Source organism: Botryllus schlosseri, chromosome 3 (genome assembly GCF_051294905.1).
Source record: "Botryllus schlosseri isolate E-star chromosome 3, Bs_hap1, whole genome shotgun sequence".
In the NCBI taxonomy this organism is placed as follows: domain Eukaryota; kingdom Metazoa; phylum Chordata; class Ascidiacea; order Stolidobranchia; family Styelidae; genus Botryllus; species Botryllus schlosseri.
Window position 1 is genome coordinate 30,081,095 of NC_137238.1, and position 11,438 is coordinate 30,092,532.

Consider the following 11,438-nt stretch of genomic DNA (forward strand, 5'->3'; position numbering starts at 1 on the left):
TCTTGTGCGCACTTGCTCCTGAACTGCTCAGACAGCATATGGTTTCGTCACAATACCAACCTCCGTTACAATGCCACATTCGAGGCTGATTTTGAGGGGTTCAGGACCACGAGCAGAATAAAATTTATATTCCCGAAATCACTACCACGGTAGCTTTCGATTGTTACTCATTTTATCAAATTTAATGCTCGGCAAGCCGGTCAAAAATTACCGTCAAATACCAAATGAACAGTGTGAAGTAGGTCAATTTCACTGAGCCGTGAGATTTGCTTGTGTTCACACCATATAGGACACTATGGTGCATTCCTTAATTATGATTTCGAAGCCTTCGATAAGCCTGGTACCCCAAATCTACCAAGATATCAATTTATAAGGGTTGAGTAGGTGGCGAGATAGCGTAGTGGTATATTCCACAGTTACTACACAAATGGGTATGAGTTCGAGTCCGGCCAAGGTCGACTCCAGAATTCCTACCTAAGAGTTGACGGTTTATGTAGAGTCCTAGCCATCTTATTACCATAAGCGGTGTCTTACAAAAGCCTAAAATAGTGTCGTGGTAAAAGTCGTCGGTTACGGAATCAAAAATATGAAATATCAGCATGGTGTAAATGACCATTAGTCGTCGAACACCGAGATTGCCAAAAACAACATTAGGGTTGAGTCCTACATCGTAAGTGCCTAGAATGCAAATCTTCTCGCTTCGACGAACTTACGCGTAATCTCCACTCTCGTACACACACGTATATAACAACAAACAGCGGGGCCTACGATATTCGTAGGCCCCGCACACAGTCACTAAAATTTGACGTAGTTAGCAACTAGTGGGGGATCTCGGCAGACTGGGGCCGCTATGGCCACATTATCATGTAAGACGGATAACTGTCCGCGGGCCGGACAAAATCCCGAGCCGGATCCTGTCGCATGTTGCCCGCCCTCAGGATTAGGGCAGTAATTCCGTTATCGAAGTCAAGTGTATAATGCGGCGTGTGAACTCTGGAATATGGTGTCGCATAACAGAATTTACGCAATAGCAGGCGTCTGTCGGTTTGGATTTTCAATGTGTTCTGTACCGGGTCGTGACATCGGATTTCGTATGATGTTTATTGATGATATCATCTAACACTGGTCCAAGTTTCAAGGTTGTAATTGAAGGATTGGGGACTACTGGACATCGAAACGAAATTGCTTTCGTAATCATTGTAAATCGGCACAACGTTAGATGACATCATCAAAACAAACCATACCAAATATTGTATACATAATTGGTACAGAACACCATCAAAATCCCCACTAAGAAATGGCGAATTTGTCGTAAATATGTTATGCGTTAAGGTAATTTCACTCTAGCGAGGGTAATTTCACTGTAGCGAACACCTAGTATACATATTTGACTTCGGATACAATATGACTGCCCAAATCAGTGAATGACAGCCTTGAAACCCTGAACATCGTTAGCTGATATAATTAAGATATACCATGCTAAACCTTGTCTCGCAACTCAGTACATAACACCGTCAAAACCGATATTTATCAATAGTGACTTTGTGTAAAACTGTGTAAAACATGCTATACTGTAGGCTACTTATTTAGGTTCAGCGCATAGGTTCAGCGCACACCTATATAAAGTAGGGCTCTTCAAAAATGACTTTCTTTTGTCAAATCGTACTGGCTACTTGATAAAATTGTTTGGTTACCTAATTTAAGCCTACACACAAAATATGGTTCAATTCCAGCCAGTAAACGCTTTGCTACAGGAGAAGTAAGTTTCTATTTATTATATAAAAATAAATAATAAAAAATTTGAAAATTTTCTGTTCAGCCCATAAAAGTGTTAGGCTGTCTACAGAAACGATGCTCACCAAATTTGGTTCAATTCCAACCAGTGGAAGCGGAGTTATTGCCGTCGATAAATTTGGCTTTGAAAGATGACGTCATTAGGATATACCACACCAAATCTCGACACCCATCTCAATATAAAACATCTCCAAACTCAGCATATAACAATACCGACTTTTGCATTGAATCAGCGCTGCAAATCGATCGTCAAAGACAAAGTCGACTAACTTCACTTCCCAAGCAGAGCGTGACGCAGGGGATTAACCGACAGTGTCCACACCACATTTGCGACTTTCGTACGATGATACCACCTTGAGTACACGCTGCTGAGATACGAGACTTCATGATTGTTATTTCGTTATTGCGGATCGGGGTCAACAACTGCGGTTCAATGCGAGAGTCTTCTAAAATTTGGGCTCTCGTTCATTCGCTTCGAGGAAGTGTTGACGGTAGGAAGTGTTCGCTAGACAGCTCGTCGATTCTTCTGACAGGTAATAGCAGGTTGCTGCGTTTGCTGAACATGTAGGCCTAGTTCAACAATCAACATGTTAATCTTTCTGGTTTCGGAACTTGAGAATCTTGATCCGTATTGCGGTTTGCAAGACTGTTACCTGCCGTTGCAGCTATGCCTATCATATAACAACTTGTGTGCACTACGGAGCGTCTCTGGCCACCCGCCCGTTCCTACCATTGATTGCAAATCTTTGATCTATGGATCTCTCAACTGTTACTCCTCATACAATAGGCTACCTTGCGTGTGTACTATCATGTACTGGCCTGAGTAAGCTTCCTAAATGCTATGGCCTACCGACCGTTCCTGCTATTTCGGGCCACATCCTCTATCCTCTATTGCAGTGGTTCTCAACCGCCGGTCCGCGGACCGGTGCCGGTCCGCGACGACTTTCGTGCCGGTCCGCCAGGTAAATTTCAAGATGAAGGTTTGTCTAATTGATAAAATAAAAATAAAGCATCAAATTTTAAACTGAATCAAAACTTCGTGAGGTAACATTAGGTCTGGAAACATGTTCGATTTGATTTGAAATTCAAGCAGTGTCATTTGACGAAATGCGAGCGACAAGTACAAGCTTACTCACTAAGTCGCGCAGTTTGGGCGATCATTCGCTTTCGAATAATTCATTTTGTGCGGGACCGTAACTGCCGCATCTCAATCCCCGCAATTGGAGCGGGTCTGAGCTTTAAGAGGACCTAAAATTATTGCGTGGATGAACATAAATTATTGAGTATTAACTTGATCGAACTTTTTTCAAATTTTTCCGCGGCCTGTGCGATTTATTGCCACTAACTGGGTGCCATTCCGTCAAGAAACACACGTGATTTATAGACACAGGCATTTCAGCGTCAGTCAACGCACCAACATATAATAAACTTTAGGCTAACATGCGACTCCGAAAAGTGTGTCAAAACATTCGCCAGCAAGAAAACCTTGGTCGACAACGAATGTCCTTTGTTGACCGAAAATCTCAATATATATATATCCAATTGTCCATTGCCCAAATTTACATCAACAAATATGCAATTACCAACATTATTGACCGATTCAGTCACAATTTATAAAGAAAAATGTTCGCGCTTGGTGCGATTAGGTTACGTAAACTCTCTGGCTACAATGAATAAAATGAATGTGCTCACAATTCCTGGTGAAAACATCCATTCAACTATCGGGGCGAAACCCCCAGAAGTTTGGTTTATTACCCTGTGGATGGCTCATGACCAACGTTTCTTTGGGGGTGGGCTGAAGAAGAGCTTTTTTGGGCGTGATTTTGTGGATGGCAAGGTATAGCTGTTGCCGGGTGCTCACCCTGCTCACGTGCGCCGTATTGTATTCCTAATAGCCAGAGCAGCTAGCCTACGTCTGGTGTGGTAGTGGGCAATGAGCAAGGTACCAGAAGATGCTTGGTTCGACTGCGAAACACTTCTTCTCTCGATAATGTCGAAGAGAATAATATTACTCGAGTTAGCGTGGTCGATTAAATCCGCGGCCTTCGGCGCGAAGGACTGTAAACGACTCTCGGACGTCACGTTTATCTGGGCAAGGCAAATTTACCTCGACTCGGCAGACTCGATCACTATCGTAAAATCACATGGATGCCATCATGAACATAATTAATTACGGTCAAAACCCTCAAATCACCAGTCTCCATCACACCATATACTTGCAATAAAACGTTTGTTTACTTTACATTGGATTGATTTCAATTTTTGAAAATCCACCGGTCCGCCAAATATTTTTTGAAGTTTTACCGGTCCGCGAGGTGAAAAAGGTTGAGAACCACTGCTCTATTGTACAGCACTTGCTTGCAGATTACTCTGTATGCCTGTGGATCTAAATCAGAGCGTCGATTGAACCCGTCAGGGTTGCTGCGAGTAAATGCGGTTAACAAGATCGCCGTGTAACAAAAAAAAATAGGATTCAAAACTGCTTTTATTCAAACCTACAAGGCGCAAGTCAATAATAATGTATCTTCATTACCGGTACCTTGAGGCACTCGTATGGATATCCTGGTTCACCACTATCTCGCTATTACCGGCAGTCCGGTACCGATCAACCAACAGCAAACTGTAAACCTTTCAGCCTGCCATTGATGAAGTTCTATTTCTGGGTTCGCAAAGATATAAAATATATCTATTTCTACCGCTTAGAAAGCCTGCTAATTCACGGAAAGATAAAAAAATATTCCATCTACGTCTTCAACATGAACCAATATACAGTCATCCCGGTCGCGAGAAACATTGGACCATGATCCGCGACAACCAAGCCAAAGCGCGCACTGAACTACATTTTCCAAAGCGCGCACTGAACTACATTTTAAACGACCTCCAGCGGTTCACGTTACGATGATGGTGCTTCGGAAAAATTTCCTGAGCTCCAGTTTGGGTTCAAAACATGTTGGTGCATACGGCCGATAGAGAAATCTCAACTTTAATCAAATAAATAACTTTGATATCCAAGCCAAAGCCATAGCCAGCCTATATAAAAGTATGGTAAAGAAGCTCGAAATGTCATGTGGCCTCCAATTCAGGTTTAGAGTGTGAGTGGTTCCACCTTGAGTGCACGCTGCTGAGATACGAGACTTCATGATTGTTAATTCGTTGATTACGGACAACCGGGGTAAACACCTGCGATCCATTGCGAAAGTCTTCTAAATTTTGGCTCTCGTTCATCCGCTTCGCGGACGTGTTGGTGGTAGGACGTGTCGGCGGTAGGACGTGTTTGCTAGACAGCTCGTCGACGTTTCTGACAGGTAATAGCAGATTGCCGCGTTTGCTGAACATGTACTTCAACGTGGATATATCTCTGGTCTCGGAACTTTATAATCTTGGCCCTTATTGGTATTGGGGTTAGCAAGATTATTACCTACCGTTGACACCTGTGCCTACGTCCTCTATCTATTATCACATACTACCTTGTATGCGCTCTGGGGCGTCTCCGGCCACACACCCGTTCCTACTATTGAGTGCAAACATCTTCTTGTGTACTATTATGCACTAGCCTGTGTAATTTTATGCCCTAGCCTGCGTAAACTTTGTAAATGTTGTGACTTACCGACCGTTCCCGCTGTTTCTTGCCATATCCTCTATCTATAGATAAATATCTACACTTGCTTGTACATTATTCTGTATGCCAGCGGCTCTCAATCAGAGCACCGATTCAACCCGCCAGGGTTGCTGCGAGTAAATGCGTCAAACAAGATCGCCGTATAACAAAAATTTAGGATTCAATTTCTTTTTTTGAGTGGCTCAATAGCTGGTTCTGTTATTGTTTACCTGATCAAGACACGCGATGTGCGATGCAATGCACTCTTTAAAAATTGTGTCATTCAACTATTGTACGACACACACACTCGGGTGAGGACTGAGGAGTCTGGTTTAAGAGTTCACTTAACGAACAAACGAACAACTAAGAGTTCACATCACTTAACGAGCAACTAAGAGTTCACTTAAAGAACAACGAGTTTACTCTTCAAACCATCTCCCGAGCCGCATTCTCTTATTATGCTGCGGGCCGGACCCTTTCGTTTGACGAGCCGTAGGTTGCCGACCCTTCCTTTACAACAGTGCTTCCCAAACTTCTTCAAGCTACCCGCTCTGTGGACGGATGACGAACAAAGTGCCAGCGCCCTCCGACACCCCTTCAACACGCCTATAGCTGGAACGAAAGTGTTCTGCATTTATTACAGCTAGTGATGGGCACGGATGACGCTGGTGCATTGTTACTATGATCGCCATATTCCATATTGGGTGTGACTTTTGATGGTAACAATCTTACTCTAAAATTTCCAGTGTCCACGTCCCGTACTGTCACAACTCCGTTTCTGCTGTGAGCGGGGAAGGGCCACGGCGAAAAAGTCAACACGACTCCAATGAGAGTTTCTATTTGATTCAATTGTTTATCCAGAACGAATGATTGTAGAATGGAGATGGAACTTTGGAACAATTGTTCTACACTACGATGTAAACCTCTGCAATCATTTCATATTCGGAAACTTCACAGAATGGATGATTGATTATCCAGTGTGGAATTCCTAATTGTATATATCTAAACCCCGGAATCAAATCACCATATCCTGTGCAATTTTCTGAAATGATGATTGTCCATCAAAATAGGGGTCTTCGAGCTGAACCGGCAGCCCATGCCGTCACGATTCTGCCGACCTTCCAATTCGAGCGCGCGTATCCGTCGTCCGCAATTAAACAAACGTCTCCGACGTTTGGAACAGAATGTTCGAAAACCTGGCTCATTTAGCAATTGGTCGACCACTGCGGCATCTACCTAATTTTCCGGCCAAATCCAGTGTCAACGTCTCGAAGCGATTTCGCTATCTTCAAACGCTGTTGCGTCATTTCTGGTCGAGATGGTCGAAGGAATATCTCCCGACGTTGATCAGAAGAAAGAAGTGGGTTTTCGAACAATCTGTTCCAAACGTCGGAGACGTTTGTTTAATTGCGGACGACGGATACGCGCGCTCGAATTGGAAGGTCGGCAGAATCGTGACGGCATTTAAAAAGCAAAGATGGCCTCGTGAGGACGTTCAAATTGAAAACGGCCCGCGGATTTCTTACGAGACCCATTCAAAAACTCCACTTACTGGAGAGAGACTATTCGGTTGACTGTGACCAGTCAAAAGGGGGGGGGGGTGGATGTTAGCGCGTGCGTACGGCATTACCTTGTTTCGTGTGTATTTCTATTTAATTACTGATCGGTGTAATCGTCATTATCACGCGCGTTTTTCTTTCCCTATATATTCAATTGGTAGAACTGTTTTGTTGGTTACTGTGTAAGGACGGTTGGAAGATTGCGGACCAAGCATTGTTATAAATCCTACACTGTAAAAAATCTGGTAGATTTACTGGGAAATCTCTGTAAATTTTACCACGAATTACAGGTCGCAGCAAATTACTGCGCGTAGCTTGTCATTTTACATTTTGATACGTAATATTACCTTAATATGGCTGTAAAGTAAGTTACCAGAATTTCTTCGCAAAATTACTGACAGTTACTCGTTACTGCAGTTTACCGGGCTATTGGCAAAATTGATTAGCATCAAAATCGCTGCTGCAGCCAGTGTATACGTAGAATTGAATGTTACTGATATATCATTCTAGAGGTGATTTGACCTTATTGAACCTCGTTTGCGAGACTGGGGTCTGTCACACCGAAATTGTTGGCCCTAGTATCAATTTAAGCTTAGTAGGGTACAAGAAATAACTGACAATCGTAGCTAATGTGGTATACCGTAGCCATATTATATTATAAGGCAATGGCTGTACGGCCAGTCTCGCTGGTTACATTCGTTGCCACGGATAAGGCTGATAAGTTAGAAAATTAGTTCAAAATGTATAATATTGCTCGGGGAAACTAGAAATATCAGCACCGCATGCTCAGCTGACCATTTGTTAATGGCGGACAACGCGACCTGTAATAGGTTACATTAGGTGACTGCTTTTTCTGAGATTCGTAGTAAACAACCAACGCACAACTGTGACATCACAAGCAGCGTCTGGTTAGGTAAGTACAGTAAGTAGTGAACAACACATAGAATATATATCAATTTATACGAAATTAGATGAAAAAAGGAACTATGTGCAATGCTAAATGTTTCTGTATGGAAAAAACGACCCAGATCAAACATTATAACGTGGCCAGTAAATATTATCGGTGTCATGTGTCAGCGGATGAATACCATTTACTTCAAAATCGTTCGAGTGTCGTCTGGCCAGTGGCCATTAGTGAGATTTGAGCAAAGGGTGGAGCGAAGCTTGTTGTGCTTGAAGAAAGTGGACGCGATCGTTGAAGATTCCTAGGAATGCTGAATGGAATACGCATCTTAAAAGGTAATACAGTGCTACATAGTATTTGTTACCGTGAATATCTGACTCTGCACACCAGCCCTCGATGACTTAGATTTCATGATTGATATATTTCATTCGCCGCATTCTCTGTTCTATTTTGGGATATTTGTCGACTTATATAGTGACCACATACTCCGCTGCGGAGGAGTTGAAACTGTTGGCTTGGTAATGTCATTTTCTGGCCATAGCATAGACATGTTTTCATCCACTGCTGGATTTGTTTGCCACACAAGCCACCTTAAATTAGGAACCTTTTGCTTCAATACAGAGATAGCGTCATGAATCTCTGCTATGTCATGTAAAAGGCGGAGCCGTCATCACACAATGTGCCAGTACCGGTACTTCAAAACATGTTATATTTTTGTTAGCCCATTTGTCTTAGTCTTTATGATGTCATGTCCACTGTCCAGGTTAGGAACTTTGCTTTATATAGCGACTTACGCATGAATTCTTTTTAGTGGAACTGCAAGATACTACTTACACAGAAGGAATGAGAACGAGAAAAAGAAACAATTGGAAGTTTGGCCGGTGGTGGAATTAATTCACGTTTTCTTGAGACCACTCGTGTTACTGCATGTCTTCTAAAGAAGAATTAGACCTCCAGCAGCAATATTTTTCCATCGATAACCACTTCATCGTGATATCATGAATGAATATACAGTTTGTTCCAATGTGTAGTGTGTAGGTGGAAATAGCGTTGAAGAGGTTGTCTGCAAGCAACAGAAGTTGGATGAGTTTTTCAAGGACGGTGGATGGACATTGGTCAAATTTGCGTCCAATAATCGAGAAGTCATGGACTGCATTCCTGAGGAAGCTCGGTTACCGAATTGCATTCTCGATGACGCTAACAATGGTGAAGCCTCGTCTCTCGTTTTGAAATGGCATACGACGCAGGATGTCATGTATTGTAATGTAAAACCCAAACTGCTTGAGCTGGATAAAATCGTCACAAAACGATCTATTTTGAGTACGCTCAGTCAAATCTACGACGTGTTTGGATTTTTTTCAGCATTCGTTATCACCGCAAAGATTTTGATGCAAGAATTGTGGAAACGAAAACTCGATTGTAACGATTCGGTGGACGACGCACTCGCCGATAAGTATCGACAATGGACCGACGAGCTGTCGATTCTACAGTCCATCAAAATTCCACGGTACCTTTTTTGTCGAATACGTTCTCCAAATTCCCTGCAACTCCATGGTTTTGCTGATGCCTCTGAAAGTGCTTACGGGGCCGTAGTCTACATTCGAGCTGAAGATGACGTAGGCAATATTCAGACCCAGTATTTGATTGCTAAAACGAGAGTGGCCCCATTGAAATCAATATCGGTTGCGCGACTCGATCTAATGGCAGCCCACTGTCTGGCTAAATTAACTGGATACGTTTTGGATGGGCTGAGTTCTGAAATTTGTATTGATAAAGTCTATTTGTGGCTCGACTCCGAGATAGCTCTGGCATGGATTGCCAAGCCAAGTTCACATTGGAAAACGTTTGTGAGGAACAGAGTTCAGGAAATTTATGATCTCGTATCCCCACACGCTTGGAGACATTGTCCAGGCATCGAAAATCCAGCAGACGACCATAGCCGCGGCATGGCGCTTCAGGAATTGAAGAGTTGTTCAACCTATTGGCACGGACCGGGTTGGCTGAGGTCTGAAGAGTCGGACTGGCCTGTCAAATCGCATCTAGACCAACCGAATCCGCAAGTCGACACAGAAACCGCAACTACTCGCGTGTTAGTGAACATCACACAGCCACTACAGCCACTAATTCCTTTTTATGTGGATCGCTACGGTAACTATTCTAAAATTGTTCGTATTACAGCGAGAATCTTGCGTCGGCGTCATCGTGATTACATGAAAATGGACCCAGAGTGCATTGTACAGTCGTCGTACTTGTGCGGTTACAGATTTGTGTACGCTTCTGAGTACTGACTCGTCCGATCGTTTACATATTGGTGCGATTCTGTTGACTGGGTTCAGTCAAATGGGGGAGTGTTTGCGATTGCGCATGTTATTTGTTCCCTATTTGATGTTTTTAGAGGAATCAGTTTTCAATTCAACTGTCCTTATTTCTAGTTCGCTTTATCATTCTAATTGTCTCATTTAATCCTGATTATTTGATTACTGTTCTATCATTCTAATTGTCTGATTTTAATCCTGAATATTTGATTACTGTTCTAATTTCCTATTCGCTTGCCTATATATTTTTCTTGTTGCTGTTGCAACCTCCTTTCTATCGAGCATCGGACGAGCAAGCACTATTGCGAATCTCGCTTGCAATAGCATTTTTGTACTTTCTAACAACGGAATCTCAAGTCTACATTATTCTTCGACTGGGGTCATTTGGTTGGATTAAATAGAATACAAGACTGATACGCAAGGTTTGCTTAGTCCACGGTAGCAGATTTTGGTGCATCAGACAGGATTCGACGCCTGGTAAATCGGCACTCATTAAATCGGAATGTCGCGTCGAAACAGCAACTAAATAAAATTTCCGGTATGTAATACCTGGAAGGTAATGCTGAAGTGACCAAGTATTCCGGCAGAGTCAGAATGTCATATTCCGTTGAAAGGTATGTGCAATAAACTCGGAATGAAGTGTATTTGATGTATAGATTTACTGTACTTCAGCAGGTCGTATTATTGTAAGTTAAAAATGGCCATAATTTCGAATTATTAGCCATTTCTGGTGAAGGTATTTACTGCATCACTGCAACGAATAGTAATGTATTGAGGATTCAGTGGAGCGCATTATTATTTGGAGTCTGTAATGTACATAATGTAAGAGTCATGTGAATTAATCATTACTGGACGGAATATTCCGACATCGCAACTTCTGTTGGTTCAGTACGTGACATACAATGTGCATTGTACAGCATGCATAATAAGAAAATAGTTCCCCACTCTTCTGTAGTACCCCATTCATCAATGAATTGTTTGAAGCTGGCCCAGAATGATTATATACTATTCCCCTCAATTGTGGATCAATCAAATAGTGTATGCGGGAATTCGATCATTGTGTCTCGCGAAGCGGATGGAGCAGCGGACGATCATAAAATACTCGGAGGTTTTAGCATATGATGTACCAGAGCCGTAACTGCCGCACCCAAACCCCCAATTGGGGAGCTATAAAAGGCCCAAGATTATTTCGTTGGTCGTTTGTTATTAGAAGATATTCATTCAACACAGAATTTTCGTCACGTCACTTCGTACTCCCGAGATGTTTA

The 11,438-nt window shown here is 42.6% G+C and overlaps 1 protein-coding gene and 1 long non-coding RNA gene across 2 annotated transcripts; both read left to right on the top strand.

Moving 5' to 3' along the window:
* The first annotated feature begins 7,427 nt into the window (after positions 1 to 7,427).
* On the top strand, positions 7,428 to 8,879 carry LOC145436348 (uncharacterized). The gene is made up of 2 exons (XR_013914276.1): positions 7,428 to 8,190; positions 8,667 to 8,879. It is a non-coding gene; the product is annotated as an uncharacterized LOC145436348 (long non-coding RNA).
* A 121-nt stretch (positions 8,880 to 9,000) lies between these two features.
* On the top strand, positions 9,001 to 10,143 carry LOC145436540 (uncharacterized). The gene has a single exon (XM_080313902.1). The coding sequence runs from the start codon at positions 9,001 to 9,003 to the stop codon at positions 10,141 to 10,143; it is 1,143 nt and encodes a 380-aa protein (XP_080170028.1).
* The last annotated feature ends 1,295 nt before the right edge of the window (positions 10,144 to 11,438 follow it).

What these genes read in the sequence shown, in the direction of transcription:
- LOC145436540 (XM_080313902.1), top strand. Translation starts at nt 9,001, where the DNA reads ATGGACTGCATTCCTGAGGAAGCTCGGTTACCGAATTGCATTCTCGAT.